Here is a 25,713-nt window from a genome sequence, read left to right on the forward strand (position 1 = left end):
CTTGTTCCAGGGAAGGTTCCACCTCGAGGCCGAACTTATCCGTTGTCTCTGCCCGAGACGCATTCTATGGAGGAATACATTAAAGAGAACCTAGCAAAGGGGTTCATTCGACCTTCTTCTTCTCCAGCCGGCGCAGGCTTCTTTTTTGTAAAAAAGAAAGATGGTGGTCTGCGGCCGTGCATCGACTACAGAGGTTTGAACGACATTACCATCAAGAACCGCTATCCTTTACCCCTGATTACAGAGCTCTTTGACAGAGTTAGCGGAGCTACCATCTTTACAAAGCTGGACTTGAGAGGTGCATACAATCTCATCCGGATCCGTGAGGGTGACGAGTGGAAGACCGCATTTAACACCCGTGACGGACATTATGAGTACCTCGTCATGCCCTTCGGATTGAGCAATGCTCCAGCTGTCTTCCAGCATTTCGTCAATGAGATCTCCAGAGACATTCTATACCGTCATGTCGTGGTCTATCTAGATGATATCCTCATTTTTGCCAACAATTTAGAGGAACATCGTTTTTGGGTAAAGGAGGTTCTGTCCCGTCTCCGTGTCAATCATCTCTATTGCAAATTAGAGAAATGCGTCTTTGAAGTCAAGTCCATTCCGTTTCTAGGGTACATTGTGTCCGGTTCCGGACTAGAGATGGATCCTGAGAAACTACAAGCAATCCAGAATTGGCCGGTACCCTTAACCCTCAAAGGGGTCCAGAGGTTCTTAGGGTTCGCCAATTATTACCGAAAGTTTATACGAGACTTTTCCACCATTGTGGCGCCTATTACTGCTTTCACCAAGAAGGGTGCTAACCCGTCCAAGTGGTCTGAAGAAGCCATGCAAGCTTTTCATCTTTTAAAACAGAGGTTCATCTCTGCGCCTGTCCTGAAACAGCCTGACATCGACTCTCCTTTCATCCTAGAGGTGGATGCCTCCTCCGTTGGAGTAGGAGCGGTGTTATCTCAGAGGGCTAAAGATGGCCATTTACATCCTTGCAGTTTCTTCTCACGGAAGTTCTCCCCAGCGGAACGCAACTATGCCATTGGCGACCAGGAGTTGCTAGCCATCAAGCTCGCTCTAGAGGAGTGGAGGTATCTGTTGGAGGGAGCTTCTCATTCAATCACCATACTTACAGACCACAAGAACCTTCTATATCTGAAAGGCGCACAATGTCTCAATCCTCGTCAGGCCAGATGGGCACTTTTCTTTTCCAGGTTCGACTTTAAACTCCAGTTCTGTCCGGGCTCTCAGAATCGCAAGGCCGATGCCCTTTCCCGCTCATGGGAGCAAGAAAATGAGTCAGAGTCTTCAGACAAGCATCCTATTATAAATCCGTTGGCATTCTCCACGGTAGGGATGGACTCTACGCCCCCATCAGGGAAAAGTTTTGTGAAGCCGACACTAAGGAAGATGCTCATGCATTGGGCTCATGCTTCCCGCTTTGCCGGACATACAGGTATCCAAAAAACCCTGGAGTTTATCTCTAGGTCCTATTGGTGGCCAACTCTGAAAAAGGACGTTTTGGAGTTTATTGCATCTTGCCCAAAGTGTGCTCAACATAAAGTATCCCGCCAGTCGCCTGCGGGGCAACTGGTTCCACTATCTGTTCCCCATCGACCATGGACCCATTTGTCGATGGATTTTATTACAGATTTGCCCATGTGCAACAAGTTCAATACCATCTGGGTGGTAGTTGACCGGTTCACCAAGATGGCACACTTCATTCCTCTCACCGGTCTTCCGTCAGCTTCCAAGTTGGCTCAAGTATTCATACAAGAGATCTTCCGACTCCACGGTCTTCCAGAAGAAATTATCTCAATCGAGGAGTTCAATTCACAGCCAAATTCTGGCGAAGTTTATGTCAAGTCCTCCAAGTCAAGCTAAAGTTTTCCACGGCTTACCATCCTCAGACCAATGGTCAGACTGAGAGGGTGAATCAGGACTTGGAGTCCTTCCTCCGCATCTATGTGTCCTCCTCTCAAGATGACTGGGTTCAATTACTTCCCTGGGCCGAGTTCTGTCATAACAACCAGTATCATTCTTCATCTTCTTCAACACCATTCTTCACCAACTTTGGATTCCACCCTAAAGTCCCTGAGTTCCAACCGCTTCCAGCAACTTCTGTTCCCGCAGTGGATATCACCTTGCATCAGTTTGCCAATATCTGGAAGAGCGTACGATCAGCTCTGCTCAAGGCATCGTTCAGGTACAAGAAGTTTGCGGATAAGAAGCGTCGAGCAGTTCCTGCTCTCAAGGTGGGTGATCGGGTATGGTTATCCACGAAGAATTTGAGGTTGAGAGTTCCCAGTATGAAGTTTGCACCTCGCTTCATCGGTCCTTTTAAAATTGATCAAGTCATCAATCCTGTTGCTTACAGACTCCAGTTACCTCCTTTCTTAAAAATACCCAGGACATTCCATGTTTCCCTGTTGAAACCGTTAATCTTGAATCGGTTTCATTCCTCACTTCCTCCAACTCCGAAAGTCCAAACTCAACGAGGCATTGAGTATGAAGTGGCCAAGATCCTGGACTCACGTCACCGTTACGGTCGACTTCAGTATCTTATTGACAGGAAGGGTTATGGCCCTGAGGAACGTTCATGGACCAATGCTTCTGATGTCCATGCTCCTGCCTTGGTCCGGAGATTCCATTCCAAGTTTCCTCAAAAGCCAAAGAAGTGTCCTGGGGCCACTCCTAAAGGGGGGGGGTGCTGTCATGATCCGGGTATCTGGACGCCATTTCTTACCCATCAGATGCCTCCTAAGGCTGGCTCAGCGCTCCAGGACCGGATCCCATCTGTTATCCTGATGTGCATATTCCCGCATCCTCTCCTGTCTCTCTGGACGCTGTCACAGTAACGCCTTATACATCTGGCATGGCGTCTCCCGCGGCCTCCGCCGCCGTTCCTGAGCTTCTGCATTCAGAGTGGCGATTACGTCAGCCGCGGCCTCCGCTGTGTCCGCGTGGTTGGATGTGCATCTGTCAGCCTGGCGTCTCCTGTCTCCGGTGGCCGGCGCCGCCATTACTGTTTTCCAGACCACATGGATTACAAACCAAACTTCCCTCCAAGTGTCTGCATGGGCGCAGCCATCTTGGATTCTGTCATCTGATCATATTCACCAATCTGCTGTCTGTATTATTAATTTGCATAATTGCCTAGCCAATGCCTTCCTTGCTGCAGGTATAAATAGGTTGTGCCTGAGCAAGGAAGGCGTCAGTGCTTTGGTTGTCAAACCTAGTTCCAGTTTGTCTCTCTTCTGTGAATGTCTTCCAGGTTCCAGCTCCTGTCTCCAGACTTCTGCTATAGAGACCCGCACCAGCATTCCATCTGCGGTGTAGCCTGACTCTCCGATCCATTCTGGACTCCCCTGTTTCCAGCTGCAACATCACCTGCTTCCAGCTCAGCTTCCAGCAGTGTACAGCTTCTCTTAAAGGGCCGGTGTCCTTTCTGCAGTTTACCACTCTCCACCGGTATTACTATTTCTCCGCTCTCAAATTCTACATTTCATCTATATTGCATCGCTCTCAAGCTTTATTTATTATTTAACTGGTTCCAACCAGTATCCACTCCGTGCCAACACCTGTCTGGTTCTAACCAGTACCCACAGCAGCATTTTATCTACAGCAGTCCAGCTTTCCCTGGAACACCAGCTGGTACGATCTTGGGCTTTCCTCATTGCTACAGTTGAGCCTGGTAAGGACTTTCCAACTTGCAGATAATAAGAACTGTCTCATACCACCAGAGCTCTGTGGCCCCTGCCACCCTGTAGTACCCAGGAACTGTATTATTATTTCTCTGCTGATTTTTATGTTACTTTTTACTGCTACTGTGATGCATGGAGTTTGTCATAAATAAATATCATTGACTTTTACTCAAGTTGTCGTGGTCACGCCTTCGGGCGGTTTCTCTTCATGTTACTTACATGTCCAGGGGTCTGATACAACCTGTTCCGGTACATCTCAGCCCCTACAACTGAGGCTGCCTTCCGTCAGCTCAGGCCCTCAGTTGTGACATGAATGAGGTTGGGCCTCTTCTGTATTGTTGACCTTGGGTAAATAGATAGCACCTGTGGCTATTGGAGGTCAGTGGGGAAACAGAAATCAGCTGGGGGCTGATTGAGTCTGATCTGAGGTATGTATGTGGACTCCCCAGATTTTGCGAGGAGTACTGAGTAGATGATAGTGTGACACTGGTATGAAGAGATTGGAGTGTAGAAAAATGGGTATAGGAAAGAGACAGAGAATCAGGTCTGAGTTAAACACCACTTCTGCTTTTTTAACATCTGTCTGGGCATCGAATGAAAAAATGAGAGGGTGGTGAGAAACGACACTGAGACCGAAGAAAGGTAGAGGAACTCTTCTACTGTCCTGTCTTGTAGCAAAATGGTGCTCTGTTTACATACTGCATTGCAGAGCCACCCAGATTGTTTAGACAGAATGAGAGGGAGTACCAGAAATTTCATGTAAATGGGAATGTTACTAGAAATGTTGCTGCATGGATAAAGATTCCAATAATTGTGATGAGTCACGTATTTGATCCAAAAATTTGGAGCAAAACTGTGTAATTAATCGGGTAATAAATTCACGACTACTCAATACAGTCAGCAAAAAAGAGGGGAGGGGGGGTTTGTGGTGTTGGAAATTCGGTTTAAGTTATTACAGTATGTCAAAAAAGTCACAAGTCACTATCCAAGAGAGATATGTAATCAATGTTCTTGTAGGAATTATAATAACCAAAAAAACAAAAAAACAGGACTGAACCTTTAAGGAACCATGTATTGATTATAAATGGGTATATAAATAAATTGAAAATGAGTCCTGGACATAGGTGCGGCTTGCTAGTAAAACTGGTATATTCCCATTATTGCCATGTATCCCTGGTTGAAAATATATATATATGTGTGTCGCTCTTAGGTTACTTCACTTATCAAAATATATATGTATAATCACACAATGGTTGATGAAAAGTGAGAAACTTTGAGCAAAAAGGGTGGAGTTTACCAGAGATATTGCGTCCAATGGGGCGTCAAAAAAAGTCCTGTAACCTCAAAGTTTCTCACTTTTCATCAACCATTGTGTGATTATACATATATATTTTGATAAGTGAAGTAACCTAAGAGCGACACACATATATATATATTTTCAACCAGGGATACATGGCAATAATGGGAATATACCAGTTTTACTAGCAAGCCGCACCTATGTCCAGGACTCATTTTCAATTTATTTATATACCCATTTATAATCAATACATGGTTCCTTAAAGGTTCAGTCCTGTTTTTTTGTTTTTTTGGTTATTATAATTCCTACAAGAACATTGATTACATATCTCTCTTGGATAGTGACTTGTGACTTTTTTGACATACTGTAGTAACTTAAACCGAATTTCCAACACCACAAACCCCCCCTCCCCTCTTTTTTGCTGACTGTATTGAGTAGTCGTGAATTTATTACCCGATTAATTACACAGTTTTGCTCCAAATTTTTGGATCAAATACGTGACTCATCACAATTATTGGAATCTTTATCCATACAGCAACATTTCTAGTAACATTCCCATTTACATGAAATTTCTGGTACTCCCTCTCATTCTGTCTAAACAATCTGGGTGGCTCTGCAATGCAGTATGTAAACAGAGCACCATTTTGCTACAAGACAGGACAGTAGAAGAGTTCCTCTACCTTTCTTCGGTCTCAGTGTCGTTTCTCACCACCCTCTAATTTTTTCATTCGATGCCCAGACAGATGTTAAAAAAGCAGAAGTGGTGTTTAACTCAGACCTGATTCTCTGTCTCTTTCCTATACCCATTTTTCTACACTCCAATATCTTCATACCAGTGTCACACTATCATCTACTCAGTACTCCTCGCAAAATCTGGGGAGTCCACATACATACCTCAGATCAGACTCAATCAGCCCCCAGCTGATTTCTGTTTCCCCACTGACCTCCAATAGCCACAGGTGCTATCTATTTACCCAAGGTCAACAATACAGAAGAGGCCCAACCTCATTCATTTTTGAAGTTCAGCCCAGGGGGCCGGTGAAGCACCTGTTTTTTGGAGACCATCAGTGAATATCAGGTACCGCCAGTATCTTGATTGAAGAGCATCCAGTAATCTCATCAAAAAAACTTTGGGATTTCTCAGAGCCTAATACTTGGTTCCAGGTGTCATCAAGTGGGATATACCTACCTGCGGTCAAACCACACTGAGTATGCCCAACCTCGTCTGATCTTGGAAGCCAAGCACTGTGGGCCAGGTCAGTACATGGTTGGGAGACCACCAGAGAATACTTGGTACTGCAGGTATTTATATCCAAATCCAGGACATAGGACCTGGAACCAAAGTATTATTTTCTATTTCTATTCAAATTTTGGAATTTTATATATCATTAATTATCAGTGTGGAGCCCGTTTTATCAGATTGAATAATACCCCTTCCTTTCGCTATATTTCTATTTTCATTATAGGTATAGTTCATTTTGTCACAAATTCGGAAGAAGGCAATATATTTATTTTCTCTAACATCAGAGACACATACATAATTTCGCCCAAAGAGCTATCATGTCTAATTTGTATCTCTAAATTTAATTTCCATTTGGATAGACAAACTTTATGACAATTGTTGCTATCATTATTACTATTATTTTGTCCTTTGCCTCATAGCTATTTTTTTAAGAGGGTTACTAATAAAAGTTAAATTTTAAGTATTACAAGACCACATAATTTTTCAATAAAAGTGTGCCCCAGAAGAGACACATAGTCTTTCTTTTTTTCTTCTTTGGCTCCTGTACTATACAAGAACCATACACTTTTCATTGTCAGAAATATCCTCAGGCAGCTCATCCTCTAATGCCTGAACCCATGCTTCAATACCTTTTACAGTCCAGGAGGCAGAAATAGTGGTTCTATGTACAGTTCCTGTATGGGATAGACTTCAGGCATCCCTCCACATGCTTATCTGTTGGTTCCTTCAGTGAGGTGACAGTGGTGACAGGCAGAGTAACCGACACCACGAGACAGGTGACATGAGAATCCACCGGCTAGTTGATTGTGAGGATCCAGGGACACGGTAGTGACCTGGAGTAGATTTCTGTCTAACCAAAGACTGATTCAACTGTTGCAGCTGGGTAGACAAAGTTTCCGCCCAAGGCGGATTTACTATAGGGACAACTTGTGGTGGCAGTGACACCTGAGGTTCCATAGGCGGGGCTAAACGGTCCACCAGAGTCCCCCAGGAGGGTGGTGAACATAGCCCAGGGTGGCTCCATTGTAGTCACAGGAGCTGCAGGCTAACTGGGAGCTGCATAACATTTAGAACACAGCCCATCATACAATACTTCCCCCTCCGGTTAAACCTCTGGAGCGTGCCTTGCAAATTACCGGAGCGTCCAGAGTTTTTCTGCTCTTGTTGTTAGACATTGTAATAAAGCAACAATCAAGTTATTAGTACGATGAAACCAGACAGAGTACACAACTTGCGGACAAATTACACAAACAGTGTCAGAAAACACAAACTTGTGAACTAAATCCTGGTGTACGTGACTGTAACACAGTAAAATATCCGTACAGCGATAAGTACTGTGCACACTATATTAGAGGACTCTGACGCACCTAGTCCCTTCGGGTATAGAATATAGTGATAGCTACCTTTGATGGGATACACATGAGAGTGAAACCATACAGAAGGTACAGGCACACACAGTCAATACAGAGATTATTTTAAACACAATAAAACTGTACTGGACTAGTATGTATATATATATATATATATATATATATATATATAAAAACAAAATTACTGGCACTCAGTACCTCTGATGTAGAATGCCCTGGTGCCCTCCGTCACATGGCGGTGAACGTAGCTGGGTGTAGGGTGGCGGCACTAATCGGGACTTATACAGCGTCGTTAAAAGAAAGAGACTAGGCTCTGTTCTATAGTTCACTTCTTTGTTTGGTGTTCTGACGAAAGTTAGAAACTGAAACGTTAACTATAGAACAGAGCCTAGTCTCTTTCTTTTAACGACGCTGTATAAGTCCCGATTGAGTGCAGCAACCCTACACCCAGCTATATATATATACACACACACACAAACAAACAGAAAACCCATCACTCACCAAAGTAAGCTCACGTATCCTCAACACTTCATTAAATAAATGATGGGGGTTTAGTTAGTGGATTGCACAGAAGCCTGCAAACTGATCGCCAAGGTACCCCACCTTCATGCAGGTCCTACACTATCACAGAGTCTTAAAACCTGACTACTTAGCTACTGTTTCACACATCATCTGCCAGCTACATTTAATGTGCACCTGCCACACACTTTATGGCTTTTAAAGGTACACTAGTCACCCTACACTGGCTAATAGATTGTTAAGGAACAGCTGAGACAGGTTCAGGATAATAGAGTCCACACAGGGGTACATGAGAAAGCTAGTGGCCACGGTTAATAAGAGTTAACCATAGATTAGCCCCGTCATATACACAAATAGAAAACCACAGCACTCACCATCCCAGAAGCGGGGTGCACCAATGCACTTATCACTCACAGGGTGGGGTGCATGTAACCCAAGACCACATCACTCTAATACATACAAACAGAAAACCCAGCACTCACCAAAATAAGGTGACTAGTGTACCTTTAAAAGCCATAAAGTGTGTGGCAGGTGCACATTAAATCTAGCAGGCAGACGATGTGTGAAACAGTAGCTAAGTAGTCAGGTTTTAAGACTCTATGATAGTGTAGGACCTGCATGAAGGTGGGGTATCTTGGCGATCGGTTTGCAGGCTTCTGTGCATTGGCCAATCCACTAGCTAAACCCCCATAATTTATTTATTGAAGTGCGGAGGATAAGTGAGCTTACTTTGGTGAGTGCTGGGTTTTCTGTTTGTATGTATTTGAGTGATGTGGTCATGGGCTACATGCACCACACCCTATGAGTGGTAAGTGCAGCTGTGTACCCCGCTTCTGGGGTGGCGAGTGCTGTGTTACATGCACCCCACCCTGTGAGTGATAAGTGCATTGGTGCACCCCGCTTCTGGGGTGGTGAGTGCTGTGGTTTTCTATTTGTATGGATAGATAGATAGATAGATAGATAGATAGATAGATAGATAGATAGATAGATAGATAGATAGATAGATAGCTATATAAAGGTGCACGGTACTACTGTGCATACATAGAGCCAGGCGGCACTCCACAAGACCTTTTTATATATATATATATATATATATATATATATATAAAAACACAGCACGGTCCTAGACTGGAGGTATACAGTTGCAAAAGAAAATTGTGAACCCTTTGGAATTTCCTGGATTTGTGCATACATTGGTCATAAAATGTGTTCTGATCTTCATCTAATTCATAACAATAGACAAACATAGTCTGTTGAAACTAATACCACACAAACAATTATATGTTCTCATGTTTTTATTGAACACACCATGTAAACATTCACAGTGCAGGGTGGACAAAGTATGTGAACCCCTAGGATAACGACTTCTCCAAGAGCTAATTTGAGTCAGGATTCAGCCAACCTGGAGTCCAATCAATGAGACGAGATTGGAGGTGTTGGTTAAAGCTGCCCTGCCCTATAAAAAACACACACCAGTTTTGAGTTTGCAATTCTCAAGAAGCATTGCCTGACGTGAACCATGCCTAGCAGAAAAGAGCTCTCAGACGACCTACGATTAAGAATTGTTGACTTGCATAAAGCTGGAAAGGGTTTCAAAAGTATCTCTAAAAGCCTTGATGTTCATCAGTCCATGGTAAGACAAATTGTCTATAAACGGAGAAAGTTCAACACTGTTGCTACTCTCCCTAGGAGAGGGCGTCCTGTAAAGATGACTGCAAGAGCACAGCACAGAATGCTCAATGAGCTGAAGAAGAATCCTAGAGTGTCAGCTAAAGACTTACAGAAATCTCTGGCACATGCTAACATCTCAGTTGACGAATCTACCATACGTAAAACACTGAACAAGAATGGAGTTCATGGGAGGATACCACGGATGAAGCCACTGCTGTCCAAAAAAAACATTGCTGCATGTTTGAAGTTTGCAAAAGAGAACCTGAATGTTCCACAGCACTACTGGCAAAATATTCTGTGGACAGATGAAACCAAAGTTGAGTTGTTTGGAAGGAATACACAACACTATGTGTGGGGAAAAAAGGCACAGCACACCAAAATCAAAACCTCATCCCAACTGTGAAGTATGGTGGAGGGGGCATCATGGTTTGGGGCTGCTTTGCTGCCTCAGGTCCTGGACGGATTGCTATCATCGACAGAAAAATGAATTCCCAAGTTTATCAAGACATTTTGCAGTAGAACTTAAGGCCATCTGTCCACCAATTGAAGCTCAACAGAAGATGGGTGATGCAACAGGACAGCTACCCAAAGCACAGTAGTAGATCAACAACAGAATGGCTTCAACAGAAGAAAATACGCCTTCTGGAGTGGCCCAGTCAGAGTCCTGACCTCAACCCGATTGAGATGCTGTGGCATGACCTCAAGAGAGCGATTAACACCAGACAACCCAAGAATATTGCTGAACGGAAACCGTTTTGTAAAGAGGAATGGTCCAAAATTCCTCCTGACCGTTGTGCAGGTCTGACATGCAACTATAGGAAACATTTGGTTGAGGTTATTGCTGCCAAAGGCGGGTCAACCAGTTATTAAATGCAAGGGTTCACATACTTTGTCCACCATGCATTGTGAATGTTTACATGGTGTGTTCAATAAAAACATGAGAACATACAATTGTTTGTGTGGTATTAGTTTCAGCAGACTGTGTTTGTCTATTGTTTTGACTTAGATGAAGATCAGAACACATTTTATGACCAATTTATGCACAAATCCAGGAAATTTCAAAGGGTTTATTTTTTTCTTGCAACTGTATATCAGGATACTCGTACAATATATTCTGGAATAGGACACTCTTTCTTAACTAACGCTATCTGTAAAAAGACATGTAGAATACTCAAGTGTCTGTAAAGTCTCAGTGCTGTGGACAGATGGCTTTACATGGAAGACCTTGCCCTGCAATCCCAGAGACCAGTAGCAGCTATGCTCAGAAGATGGCGCCCAGCGTCTCTGTCAGGAACTGAGGGAAAGCGTGAGGCAGCTCCAGGGCGGGAAATCAGCAAGGAGATGGCGCCCTGGGCTGGCGGAGGGGCTACAGGTCAAGCGCCGACTCCCCTATGCTGGGCCTCACCGCCGGTACTACGGAGCCTTACCAACAGGGGCGTTAGTAAACCTGACCTGTACTCCTATGCCCTGGCGGATATAGTGGGGTCCCTGCTCAGTAGCAGTATCCACGCCAGCGTTGCAGTCCGTGTGCCTAAGCCGGAGCATCTCCGTGGCAAGTACCCGGGATCTGAGCTGCGGGAGTATGCGACACCGCTTGGGAGGTGATGGAGACGCAGCACTGAATGTCACCCTGACATAACAGTGCTGCGTCCCTTGAAGTCTTCTATAGCTTTTTCAGGGCTGGGCAGTGCAGCCCGTCTGTTAGGTGACCTGCTGCCTGCAGGCACCACTCGAAACTGAGCTCTCAGTGCCTGGAGGCGGGGTTATAGAGGAGGCATCAATGCATCCTGGGACAGTCAAAGCTTTGCCTGATGGTGCCTCTGGATCCAAGATCCCGCTCTACACACCCGATGTATTCCCTGTGGAACACAGTGTACCCGCTGCAGAAAGTTTTTATTAACAAAGTTTTAAATAAGGGTCTGATAAGTTTTTAATTTACTAAAGCTAATTATTTGTGTTTTAAATACATAATTGTATCATTTTAATGTGATGAAACAGGATCTTACCATAACACTGGGACCAGTGTGTAGCAGTGTGATCGTCTCTAGCAAGTGTAGGAGGCCAATCTTTTTTTCTGTATAGCTCCCACTCTAGAGGGGTTTTGTGTTGACAAAGCCTTATGATCATTGTCCACTCTGACAGAGGTACTGTGGGAACTAACCCACGCTGTCCAGTGTTTGGGCTGCACCACTGCTTGATTTTTTTTATTACTTTTTATGCTACCCACTGAAATTGGATATTTAAATCAATGGAAAAAGATCTGTAACACTGCACAAACATGTCCAGTACCAAAATGCAATGGCCGTGGTAAATGGCCCTAAATTATATACAAGAACATGCTCCTTGGAGCATTAAATTCTCCCGTGTCTATTTAACATTTGATAAACTAGAAAACATGATTCCTTTAATGACTCCAAAACATCTATTAAACATCTATTAAGACCATATTATTAAGCTGCGTGTGTGATTATCTCCTTAAACATCACCCCCTCCAGAAACCACACCAAAACACAGAAAATGAAGAGAGACCATTAAAAGGGCTTTACCTCCCTCCTTCTGTCAACCATGGACTCAGGGGTACCCTTATTTGAAAGAGAAGAGTCCTCTCTTTTAACTGATGAAAACTTTGAGAAAAGCTCTGCCCTACAGAAATCATCAGGTACAGCAATGCAAAAGTACACACATTATAGCTGGATGCAATTGGCACCCTGACATACGTGATGCCGGTGGTCAGGAGACCTGCAGTGAGAGGGTTAGGGTTAAGCTGCATGGGAGAGGGTTAGGGTTAGGCTGCAGGGGAGAGGGTTAGGGTTAAGCTGCAGGGGAGAGGGTTAGGGTTAAGCTGCAGGGGAGAGGGTTAGGGTTAAGCTGCAGGGGAGAGGGTTAGGGTTAGGCTGCAGGAAGGGAGGGTTAGGGGGCGGGTTAGGGTTAGCTTCTGTTCTCACCCCTGTTGGATTTTAACAGTCAGTATGCCAGGGTCAGTATTTTGACCTCAGACATCCTGACTGCCGGCCTCCCGAACCCAACCCATTTTATGAACTTAACTCAGCACATTATTAAGCAATTTTTTTTATTTATTTTTTTAAATCACATATTTTACAGTCTGTTTTAAAATAAGACATTAAAAGGCAGAACCTGGGATGGCCGGATGAGAGATATATACCAAGCACTTACATACATATACACTACACACGAAATAAATATATATATATATATATATATATATATATATATATATATATATATATACACACATACATACATACATACATACATACATATATATTGCATTGTAGAAGTCCGCACTCCCAGCTATATCACAGTCATCAGTGTCAAAGTCGAAAAATATTGTAGTACACACACCACGTACTAACAACACACACATGCCCGCTGCGCGTGCACTTGTTCCGCCGTGCGTGCACATATCCGCAATTTGCGTATGATCGCTCCCGCGGTCCTGCGCGTGGTATGGGTATTTACGGCGGAGTTTGTGAGCGCATAGAGGGTTATCAAAACATTACATATTTAATCCAAATAGTGCACATTGTACACATCAGCAAGTATCAACAGTTTAAATGATTCCAGGACTAAGATTCGCCTTTGCATGATAAGAAGGGACAGACTAAGGTTATAAGGTGATGTCTAGTATCCAGCTGTAGGGTATTTTAAGGGTAACATTCCGGTGTTGGTTAGAGGAAGATCGCATGTTCCTGCGTATAGTTATGTGCAGAAGTAGAATATAGATATAAACTGTATTTACTGTATATTATGTATGCGGCGGGAATCCAGAGGAGACCACCCACAAGAGCAGTTGAGAAAGACATCGCCCACCTTTTCAAATCAACCTATGACCTCTCCTGTAATGTAAAGATGCATCCCTGTGTCCAATGGACAAAGGGATTACAGTATCCATTGTATTGCTTTTGGAAGTAGTGTATAAAAAGCCTGTTGCTGCCTGGCCGGTCAGAAGACTCTTAACGCTATCTACCTGATTAGCGGAGGACTGGACCAGGAAGCTCATGCGAATATTCTCACGTATGTACATTGACTGTAGCCATTTACTCTGTTGTATTGTAGTGTATAAATTGTATTGTTATCCCCTTCCAGATATCTACGCTGAGGTGTCGGAGCCCAGTGTTTAACTACAAATCGGTGTTGTGTCCTCTTTTCCCTGCTAAGGTTTAAAGTGTATTACATTACCTAACTGTATAACGTTTAAAAGTGTATTGATAAGGTGTGTACGCGCTGCGAGTACTTTGTACCGTCAGCGCTGCATAAGGTTTAAGGTGTAACATCATTGCAGTGCTTTGCTGCATAAGGTTTAAAGTGTAATAATATCATTGCTTTGTATTACTAATAAGGTTTAAAGTATAACTCTGGGTGTGTGCGCGCTGTGTGTACTTTGTACCCCCAGCGCGGCGTTTGTACGCTAAGTCCGTACACGGTACGGAACGCTGTACGCAAATAGCATACAAAGTACAGAGACTGCATATTAAGTCTAGCGGCCGCAGCAGCTCCATGGTAAAAGTGTGTTTAAAGGTATAGCTTTATGGTTTAAGATAATATCGACATTATCAATATAAATAAAATATGTATCACACATATATATGTATACTACACACAATTAGGTATATATACACATATGCATGTTTTTATATATATATATATATATATATATATATATATATATACATACATACATACATATGTATATATATATATATATATATATACATACACACACATATATACACATATATCTCCAGCAAATTGAATCAGAGGGCGCTCTCAATCACTTTAACTGGTTACCAACTAAAAATTGACCAAATGATTATGGCTTTACAGAATTTATTAAAAGCAAAGTATTGCCCAATCTAGACAGAGGTAACCCTTTTACACAATTACAGATCACAACATATGTCAAATGTACCCTACACTATTGTACATTTGACATATATTGTGATCTGTTATTGTGTAAAAGGGTTACCTCTGTCTAGATTGGGCAATACTTTGCTTTTAATAAATTCTGTAAAGCCATAATCATTTGGTCAATTTTTAGTTGGTAACCAGTTAAAGTGATTGAGAGCGCCCTCTGATTCAATTTGCTGGAGGTGTTGTTTTGTATGGTCCTCACTAACAGGAGGATCGAATTAGAGGGCTGCCGCACCAGCGCAGTAATTAGGTATAATTGTGTTCTGATATATATATATATATATATATATATACACACACACACACACACACACACACACACACACACAGGTTGAGTATCCCATATACAAAATGCTTGGGACCAGAGCTATTTTGGATATCGGATTTTTCTGTATTTTGGAATAATTGCATACCATAATGAGATATCATGGCGATGGGACCCAAGTCTAAGCACAGAATGCATTTATGTTTCATATACACCTTATACACACAGCCTGAATGTAATTTTAGACAATATTTTTAATAACTTTGCGCATTAAACAAACTTTGTGTACATACACACAATTCATTTATGTTTCATACTCACCTTGTACACACAGCCTGAAGGTCATTTAATACAATATTTTTAATACTTTGTGTATTAAATTAAGTTTGTGTACATTGAGCCATCAGAAAACAAAGTTTTCACTATCTGAGCCTCACTCAAAAAATTTCGTATTTCGGAATATTTGGATATGGGACAGGTGGTCTTCTGTATGCCGGCGGTCGGGCTCCCGGCGCTCAGTATACCGGCGTCGGGAGCCAGACAGCTGGCATACCGACACTTATTTTCCCTCGTGGGGGTCCACGACCCCCATAGAGGGAGAATAAAATAGTGTGGCGCGCGTAGCGCGCCACTGTGCCAGTAGCGTGGCGAGCGCAGCGAGCCCGCAAGGGGCTCATTTGCACTCACCACGCTGTCGGTAAGCCGGCGGTCGGGCTCCCGGCGCCGGGATGCTGGTCGCCGGGAGCCCGACCGCCGGCCAGCCATAGTGAACCCTATGGGACACCCAACCTGTATATTTTATATATATATACTTCTGCCTTGAGCTGTGAATTTATCTGAGTGCCGCCATACCAGGTTGTATATATATATATATATATATATATATATATATATATATATATACATGTATATATATATATATATATATATATATATATGTGTATATATATATATATATATATATATACAAACGACTTTTGGCAGCACTCCCAGGTACAAATAACTCAGTCCCGGTGCCCTCCTAGACCCGCAGAGCCACGGGTCAATACAACAGTCCACTGTAGGCGGCACACTGCTTAAAAAAATAAAGGGAACACTAAAATAACACATCCTAGATCTGAATGAATGAAATATTCTTATTAAATACTTTGTTCTTTACATAGTTGAATGTGCTGACAACAAAATCACACAAAAATTATCAATAGAAATCAAATTTATTAACCCATGGAGGTCTGGATTTGGAGTCACACTCTAAATTAAAGTGGAAAAAACACACTACAGGCTGATCCAACTTTGATGTAATGTCCTTAAAACAAGTCAAAATGAGGCTCAGTAGTGTGTGTGGCATCCACGTGCCTGTATGACCTCCCTACAACGCCTGGGCATGCTCCTGATGAGGTGGTGGATGGTCTCCTGAGGGATCTCCTCCCAGACCTGGACTAAAGCATCCGCTGGTGGATGGAGCAAGACATGATGTCCCAGATGTGCTCAATTGGATTCAGGTCTGGGGAACGGGCGGGCCAGTCCATAGCATCAATGCCTTCGTCTAGCAGGAACTGCTGACACACTCCAGCCACATGAGGTCTAGCATTGTCTTGCATTAGGAGGAACCCAGGGCCAACCACACCAGCATATGGTCTCACAAGGGGTCTGAGGATCTTATCTCAGTACCTAATGGCAGTCAGGCTACCTCTGGCAAGCATATGGAGGGCTGTGCGGCCCCCCAAAGAAATGCCACCCCACACCATTACTGACCCACTGCCAAACCGGTCATGCTGGAGGATGTTGCAGGCAACAGAACGTTCTCCTTGGCGTCTCCAGACACTGTCACGTCTGTCACCTGTGCTCAATGAGAACCTGCTTTTATCTGTGAAGAGCACAGGGTGCCAGTGGCGAATTTGCCAATCTTGGTGCTCACTGGCAAATGCCAAACGTCCTCCACGGTGTTGGGCTGTAAGCACAACCCCCACCTGTGGACGTCGGGCCCTCATACCACCCTCATGGAGTCTGTTTCTGATCTTTTGAGTAGACACGTGCACATTTGTGGCTTGCTGGAGGTCATTTTGCAGGGCTCTGGCAGTGCTCCTCCTGTTCCTCCTTGCACAAAGGCGGAGGTAGCGGTCCTGCTGCTAGGTTGTTGCCCTCCTACGGCCTCCTCCACGTCTCCTGATGTACTGGCCTGTCTCCTGATGTACTGGCCTGTCTCCTGGTAGCGCCTCCATGCTCTGGACACTATGCTGACAGACACAGCAAACCTTCTTGCCACAGCTCGCATTGATGTGCCATCCTGGATGAGCTGCACTACCTGAGCCAATTGTGTGGGTTGTAGGGAGGTCATACAGGCACGTGGAGGCCACACACAGTACTGAGCCTCATTTTGACTTGTTTTAAGGACATTACATCAAAGTTGGATCAGCCTGTAGTGTGTTTTTCCACTTTAGTTTTGAGGGTGACTCCAAATCCAGACCTCCATGGGTTAATAAATTTGATTTCCATTGATCATTTTTGTGTGATTTTGTTGTCAGCACATTCAACTATATACAGAACAAAGTATTTAATAAGAATATTTCATTCATTCAGATCTAGGATGTGTTATTTTAGTGTTCCCTTTATTTTTTTGAGCAGTATATATATATATATATAGTACAGTCGGCGGCACTCACGGTAATGAAAATAAAAACAGCAGTCTGGTCTGCAGCGTCAACGTTTCAATGTTTTCAGTTACAACATTTTCATCAGGACAAACAAACATACACGATCTCTTATAGGCCCTACACACATGCCGATATCACTGCACGATATGAACGATCTCGTTCATTAATGAACGAGATAACGTTCATATCGTGCAGTGTGGAGTCACCAGCGATGAACGATGCGCGGCCCCGCGCTCGTTCATTGCTGGTGACATGTCGGCTGTGCATGCAGGCCAATATGGACGAGATCGTCCATATTTGCCTGCACGTCTATGGAGCCGGGTGGAGTGAAGAAACTTCACTCCCCCCGTCACTGCCCCCCCGCCGCCGGGTCGCCCGTCGGCTGTATCGGCCGTCGGGCACCTCGCCTAATGTGTAGGGCGCCTTACCTAAATACCCTCAGCCAACCATGGCGCTAGCAGCGGCATCATGGCAACAGACTGGAGCAATAACAAAAAACACCAAAACATGTGACACACAATACCACCATAGAGCAGTGGAATGTTGCAGATTAAACTGTTAAAAACAGAAATTCGTACATTAATTTCGGTGTGGCTGAGCGGGACGCAGCGGGTGGTTGGCGCCATAGTTGGCGGAGGGTATTTAGGTAAGAGATTGTGTATGTTTGTTTGTCCTGATGAAAATGTTGTAACTGAAAACATTGAAACGTTGACGCTGCAGACCAGACTGCTGTCTTTATTTTCATTACCGTGAGTGCCACCGACTGCACGATATACATTTGTCAGTTCCACACCTGGAGGGCACCGGAAAATAGTTGTGTATTTATTGGAGTAGAGTGCCGCTGACTGTTTGACTATATTCATGCCGGGTTTAAAAAAAAAATAAAAAAATGCATTTTTAAAGCCACTGGGAAATTTTTCAGTATGCCATGACAGCGTCTATATCTGTGCCAGATGCTGCTATTAAGTGCTTAAGATCTAACATCTATATATAAGGACAGAACCATTGGTAGTCCAGTCTGGAGTATTCAGATTTGTGATAACACCATGACATCTGCAATAATCTCAGTGAAGTACTTTCTGCTGCTCAGCCTGGAAATAATAAGGCCTTATCCAAACAATTTGAAGTCCGTCGTTCCTCAGTGAGGAAGATTTAGAAAGAGAGAATACTGACGATTGACAATCTTCTCAGGAGCGAGTTTCCCGCCAAATTCATTCAAAGGAAGACTTGGCTTAAATTCCTCAAATATGCTGTAAAAGGCTAAAGTACTAAATTATTGAGGTTTACATTTTCCCACATGGCTTATTTATATTGTCTCATTGTTTTGCTGAATAAACAAAGACCATAGAAAAACTAGTCATGGGATAAAGGTCAAACAATGAGATTTCAAAAATAAATAAATAATGCAGGACTTGGTTAGGACTAGATGATTGTGAATTATGTCCTGATATGTGAAAACACAGATTCCAAGGAGAGACTGTGCTTTCTTCTTTACATGACTGTATATAAATAGACTTCCCATACTGTCCCTTTTAACCGGGGTACATATACATATATTTCATATTTCCATCAGTACATGTACTTGGACTCTCCTGCATCAGTTGTTTGCTACAATGGCCCATACATTTTTAGGCTTTTTAATACAAATACTAAACTAAGGATCCTACCTGTAATGCACTGAAACTGCCCATCTTCTCGTCTTATTGTAAATGCTTCTCCTGGGTTGACCTGGACCAGAATAACCTGAAATAATAAACACAGACAAAAGAAATCACCAATCCATCCAGACTTTATGTGATACTGACAAGACAACACAGCAGAACTCTTTAACTCTACATGAGACATCTCTCTACAAAGTGTCCAGTCCGGTGCTCCAGCAGTACTACAACTCCTGTAGGCCTGGGTCTTACATAACTGCAAACCTCATCCGTACCGCCATCAGCACGTAGTAATGTGCAATGCATACATAATAGTTATATTGGTAATCAGAGCCAGCCCTAAGCATAGGCAAACTAAACAAATGCCTAGGGTATTTGGTATGCCTAGGTATGCAGCTTCTGCTGATTAAAATGATATGCGGCATGTCTATATTCTGTGAGTGACTGCGGCTGTATTCCTGGAAATCACTGTAACGTTGCATTTCGTATGCAGATACAGTCCCGCGCGTCGCTATTGCCGGTGCTAGATTGGCCTGCATGCAGGCACAGTCTAGCAGGTCGCTCTTTTTCGCCGCTGGATGAAATGAGTGCCCCCCTCGTGCTGTGCTGAGCGGGGGAGAGATGTCGGTCACTGATAGATCACTCAGCACACATCTCTCCCTGTGTGTAGGGGGCTTAAGGTGTGGGGGTTGCAACAAGATGATACAATAACGCACAGTGCAACTAACTGTTTTCAAATCTATTTATTTGCACAAAATAGAGCTATACCTGTAGCAGCGCAAAAGACTTGAATTTAAATATGTAAATGGATAAAGTCGCTCTACCAACAACACATACTGCACCACATCTGCCTCCCAATAGGTTTTCTTACATAGGGCAAAACACAATATGCTGAGATCTGAGCATTTCACTTATCATTCTTTGTGATAAATTTGTGTAGCTGTGGTATAAAAGGCATGTGCAATTATTACATAGACATAAGTATACAGTGTAATATCTGCAATGATTAGGGTATAAGGTTCCCCAGGATATAGATTTTTTTTTAACATTTGGATCACAGTTCCTAAAATATACAAAATTCCGTTTAAAGATCACTTCTGTCTTCCCACACTCAATCCTGCATTATATTTCTGACTATATAATGTAGCAGTTCTCCTCACAGTAACATGTATTACATAATCCCTGAGCAACAGTATATATTATTTTCTTCAGACGCTACAGTGCCTAGTATATGAAGTGGCTAGTTATATAGTGGCAGCTTAAAATCATTATCAGCGTTATACCTGCATTAAGTCGAAGGAAAACAGAAGGCAAACAAACAAACCAACATTACTACAGAAGGACTGCCTTACAACCACAAAGAGTCATTATGTGGCCTCCCCACACCTCTGCAATGAGAACTCCAGGACCAGGCTTACCACCCTTCCGGCTGAGAACATCAGGTCTGCCCCCAGGCCTAACCCTCAACATATGCAGGGAGCTATTGGGGAAGAGCACCAGGACCAGGCTCAGCAGGGACATTTCCGTCGGACTGTAGTGTGCTCCACACATTCTCACACCCACCCGTCCTGCTCCCATGAGAGCAGGACAAAATAATGTTATCCTAATTTTCCCCCTTCTATTGGTGATCTGCAAATGTTTTCTTAATGGTTTTTTTTTTTTCCACCCCACTGTGTGTCAAGATGGTTCCTCCTCGGACAGGATGTTCTTCATGTGGATCTTTCCATACAGGGTATATCATGCTACTACTACTACTGCTACTACTGCTGCTGCTACTACTATTGCTACTATGACTACTACTACACAAGTGTCAGTTTTCCCATGTATGCATTGGGCCCTTGTATGGCTCATCTCCCACAGTGTAACCTTCACAGTGCGCCAAACATGGCTGCCTCATCTGGTACACTTGTGAATGGGATGAAAAATTCATGGTCCTGGTTGTTTTCTTGGGACCTACTGAGCGTTAAGACATTACAATCTCCCCATTTTGTGTCATCTCTTCTAGGGGTAGACTATTCCACCCAGGTCAATCCTACGCAGTGCGCCCAAGATGGCTGCTTCATCTGGTACCTGTGAGGGTAGAATACACAACCCTTGGAAGTTGTTACCCAAAAATGCCTACACCAATCCTGCATTATGCTTACTGTGTGCTCAGTGTTTTCTTTGTATTTCTGTGTCGCTTGCCTATTGGCTGTATTACTTAAATCTTCTGTATTATGTGCATTCCTGTCGGAGAAAGCGTGCTATATAAATAAAATTATTATTATTAGTATTTAAACAGCTTTCTGTGTAACACATTTCTAGATAAATACATAAAAATCCCAGACTTGTAATATGCATTACTTATCTTTAAACCAACTGCCATAATGAAAAACAAACAAACAAACCAACATGACAAATTTACATTTCTAGTAATAAACAGCAAATATAACCTCTTCATAGAGAGTGAAACTGACACACATATTTTCTTTAGATATAGGGGGGTATCCAATTACCTACGAAGAAACGGGCGTGGAAAACAGACGTTTTCTGCTATTTTTCCCGATGTTTCACCCATATATATTTTTTTCTTTTTTCTTTTTTAACAGGTTATACAATTTGGTCACCTGAAAAAAATACATTTTCTCACAAAAAAACACAGGTTCAGTGAAACCTGTGTGTTTTTGGTAGAAACAGACCCGTTTTCGCTGTTTCCGGGGATTTGGTGAAACAAAATCCCAGATAAACCACGGCTCACACGGGCTTATCAGGGGTAATAAAATAGCCCTCGACAAGACAATTAGCCGTGGTAATTGACCGCGGCTCATTGGATACCCCCCATAGTGTAACTTAATATGCTAAGGAGTTTATAGGACTTGCCACAGTTGGAAGTAAATTAGGGGTCTGTGACACAAAAGAAGTGCGCATGGAAATAATGCATATATTTCCCATATGCAGCGTTATAAGCACCTTATTATGCGACTGCATTTGCACGCACACCTGGTTACTGCTAGCACTCATCCGTGCATCCTAGTACCTACCTTATACTGGATGAAAAAAAATGCGCCCCCAAACAGGCATCTTTTCGCTGCTTTGTATAAACACCTAGTAGTAACATAGTTCCGCCTCTTTGGTTGGAATTGTAGATCTAAATAACACGCTCTATCGCCCATACTGCATTTCTAAGCATGCTCGGTGGAAACTAGTTTGCAATAGGACACAAATGTTGACTCAAATTTATTTGAAATTAGACATACAGAAATTTGCAAGAAAAGTCTTAAAATATGTCCAGGTACACAAATGTCACAGCTATGCTTCACTAGAAGGCAACCAACTACCTTCACGGCTTGCAACGCTGCTACCCTTGAATAGGATGTGTGTGCTGCAGGTTGCTAGATGTCTGTATATGCAGTGCGGGTGTCGTAGCTACGTTCTTGCACGGCTATGACATCTGAATACATGTTGTAGGAGATCAGGGGATACGGAAATGTCAGGAGAGTCTGTACATGGTTCAGAAACAAAACCCACAACTAGTTCCACGCCAGAATGACACTTGTATACCTTATCTGTATGTGCTAAACTTTTATAATGAACATATGTTATTTCAATGGAACAAAGCCACAGAACAGCTGAGCGTGATGAATGTCAATTAGAAGTTAAGTTTGTGTCATGCTTTTGTCCAAAATTCACTGGAAGCGGATAAAGGGATTACAAAAAGGCTTTCAGCATGAGGAAAATAATTGGTAAACAGCTGCTAGGCAAGTATGATAAGTACTGTTATAGCATCTCCTAATTGAAATGTGACTAACTCGAGTAAACGAGTTGTGTGTGTTCTGACATCAGCACATCAGCTCAGATAGAAAGGAATAGAGCATCTGCCCTCACCTAAAACAATTAACTGTATTTAAAGTATCACAAAATGTAAACTACAAGTCGACTTATAGAAAAGATAATTCACAAATATAGAAGAAAAGAATTCAAGAAATGATCAGGACTTATTGGATACACAGATGTGACCGTCACCTCTGTCAGTAACCACATTAAAAAAAAAACCACTTTAAGCCACACCTCACAACACTCTCCCTTTGCAAATCAGGGCCCTACCTGAAATGGGGCTTGTCTACATCCAGCTTGGGTAATAATGAATCACAATAAGGACATACCACATACCCAAGTGTGGCAAGTGGTTCTGAAGTGCTATAGTGCTTCCCCACACTCATCACCTCCTGTAATGCTGCATACTTACCTATTTTTAAAAACCATTTGCAAGTGGTGGTAGAATGCGCGGCACCGTTGAGGGGGCGTGTCATGTTGTCTAGCTTCACCTATGGGTGTTTCTATTGACATTCGAGATGTGGCCTGCAGCTGAGCTGCTGGTTGCAGTATCTGTGTCATTCACAGCGCAAGGAGTACAAACAATATGGAAGGTTTGTGGGCAACGTGAGGTCACTTAATTTCATTTAAAAAGCGCCTTGGACCCTTTGCTCCCACCTGTATCTAACCTAGTAACAACAAATGGGAACTTACAGTACATATACAACTGTACAAATACCATTTATTCTTTTAAGTGAGGCCACTGCGAGATTGGCTTCCTTTTTACACTAACCCAAGACCCAAATGCTGACAGGAGAAAGGGAAGAACCTGGTGCAGAGTTCACAGGCATATCTGCCCCAGAGAGAGCACTCACTGGCAGTCATGGATGTCTGTCAGTGAGTGCCCTTTCAGAGTGCAGTTAATGCCTGTGACACTCAGAATCCAATTTGTTCCCTTTCTCCTGTCAGTGTTTGGGTCTTGGGACGCCAATCTCACAGAATAAATGTTATTTGTACAGTTGTATATGCCCGCCGGCATTGGCAGACTCACGAGTGCGCAGTCTGGGTTTTCCCAGAGGAACACTGAAAAACTGGACTAGCAAGGTTTGTGGGGCAGCGGGAGGCTCAATGAAAAAATGTGAGCCTCCCGCTGAATGTAGGAGGGTAGGCAAGCCTATGCTGCACACAACATTCCAACAGTCAGGATACAGGTCCTGACTGTCCCACTAAAACTGGACGAGTTGAGGGTATGCTTTTAGGCTTTTTCAGAAAAGACTGATAATAGGATTTTAATTACCTACCGATAAATCCTTTTCTCGTAGTCCGTAGAGGATGCTGGGGTCCACATTAGTACCATGGGGTATAGACGGGTCCACTAGGAGCCACTGGCACTTTAAGAGTTTGATAGTGTGGGCTGGCTCCTGCCTCTATGCCCCTCCTACCATACTCAATCTAGAAACTGTGCCCGAGGAGACGGACAACTTCGAGAGAAGGATTTTACACAGATAGTGGCGAGATTCACACCAGCTCACACATACAAGGCAAACCAAGCTAACTAGCTTGAAACTTCAGCAACGGCTGAACAAGATTACTTAATCAAGTAACAAACCAGTACTTAAACAAGAACAAAGCAGTACTGAACTAAGTAACCACTGCAGGATCACGAAGCGCTGGGCGGGCGCCCAGCATCCTCTATGGACTACGAGAAAAGGATTTACCGGTAGGTAATTAAAATCCTATTTTCTCTTACGTCCTAGAGCAGTGATTTTCAACCTTTTTTTACTCGCGGCACACCGAACAATATTTTACAATTGCCAAGGCACACCATCCGTTCCCCACAGAAAGCAAAAAAACAAAAACACTCATTAGCCCTCACAGTAATAAAAAATCCACACATACATTGGCCTACACAGAAAAAACAATCACATTGTTCCCCACATAAATCATGTTGCTCCTTACATAAATCCTAATGCTCCTCACATAAATCAATCACATTTCTCCCCACATAAATCATATTGCTCTCCACATGAATTATTCACATTGTTCCCCCCATAAATCTTATTGCTCCCCACAGGAGAAATAACATAACAAATATCAGCCCCTACCGGTCAGCTGTCCTCCTCCCTGTCCCTCAGTGGCGGGGGTTGTTAATAGTGGATTGCTGTGAATACTGAGCAGCAGGTGGTCGTGCAGGTGTGGATGTGGGTGGGCAAGGAAAGCTGTGGATGCAGGCGGGAACTGGAAGATGTGTATGCAGGCTGGTGGACTGGCTTGGTGGTGAGATGCGGCGGCCGTGACCTATGATATCACCCCGCCGCGTCATCAAGGCACAGGTCACAGCCGAAGCATGACTGATCCTCTAAGAAGAGCCCGGGCCAACAGATCACTCTGAAGGTGCAGGAAGCTGCTCTGGCTCCGCGGCACACCTTGCAACTGGTCGCGGCACACTGGTTGAAAAAGCCTGTCTTAGAGGATGCTGGGATCCACATTAGTACCATGGGAATGTACCAAAACACCCAGAACGGGAGGGAGAGCGCGGAGGCTCCTGCAGAACTGATTGACCAAACTTCAGGTCTTCAGCGGCCAAGGTATCGAACTTGTAGAACTTTGC

The 25,713-nt window shown here is 43.4% G+C and overlaps 1 protein-coding gene and 1 pseudogene across 2 annotated transcripts in view; one reads left to right on the forward strand and one right to left on the reverse strand.

Moving 5' to 3' along the window:
* Positions 1-25,713, reverse strand: part of FNDC3A (fibronectin type III domain containing 3A) — a 591,400-nt gene that overhangs the window by 349,284 nt on the left and 216,403 nt on the right. For both annotated transcript variants that reach the window (XM_063952008.1, XM_063952009.1), the window contains one exon: positions 19,320-19,395. In XM_063952008.1, coding sequence (XP_063808078.1) covers positions 19,320-19,395 — 76 coding nt within the window. The remainder of the gene's footprint in view (positions 1-19,319; positions 19,396-25,713) is intronic.
* On the forward strand, positions 6,186-6,303 carry LOC135052166 (5S ribosomal RNA; annotated as a pseudogene).

This window comes from Pseudophryne corroboree, chromosome 2 (genome assembly GCF_028390025.1).
Source record: "Pseudophryne corroboree isolate aPseCor3 chromosome 2, aPseCor3.hap2, whole genome shotgun sequence".
NCBI classification, from domain to species: Eukaryota; Metazoa; Chordata; class Amphibia; order Anura; family Myobatrachidae; genus Pseudophryne; species Pseudophryne corroboree.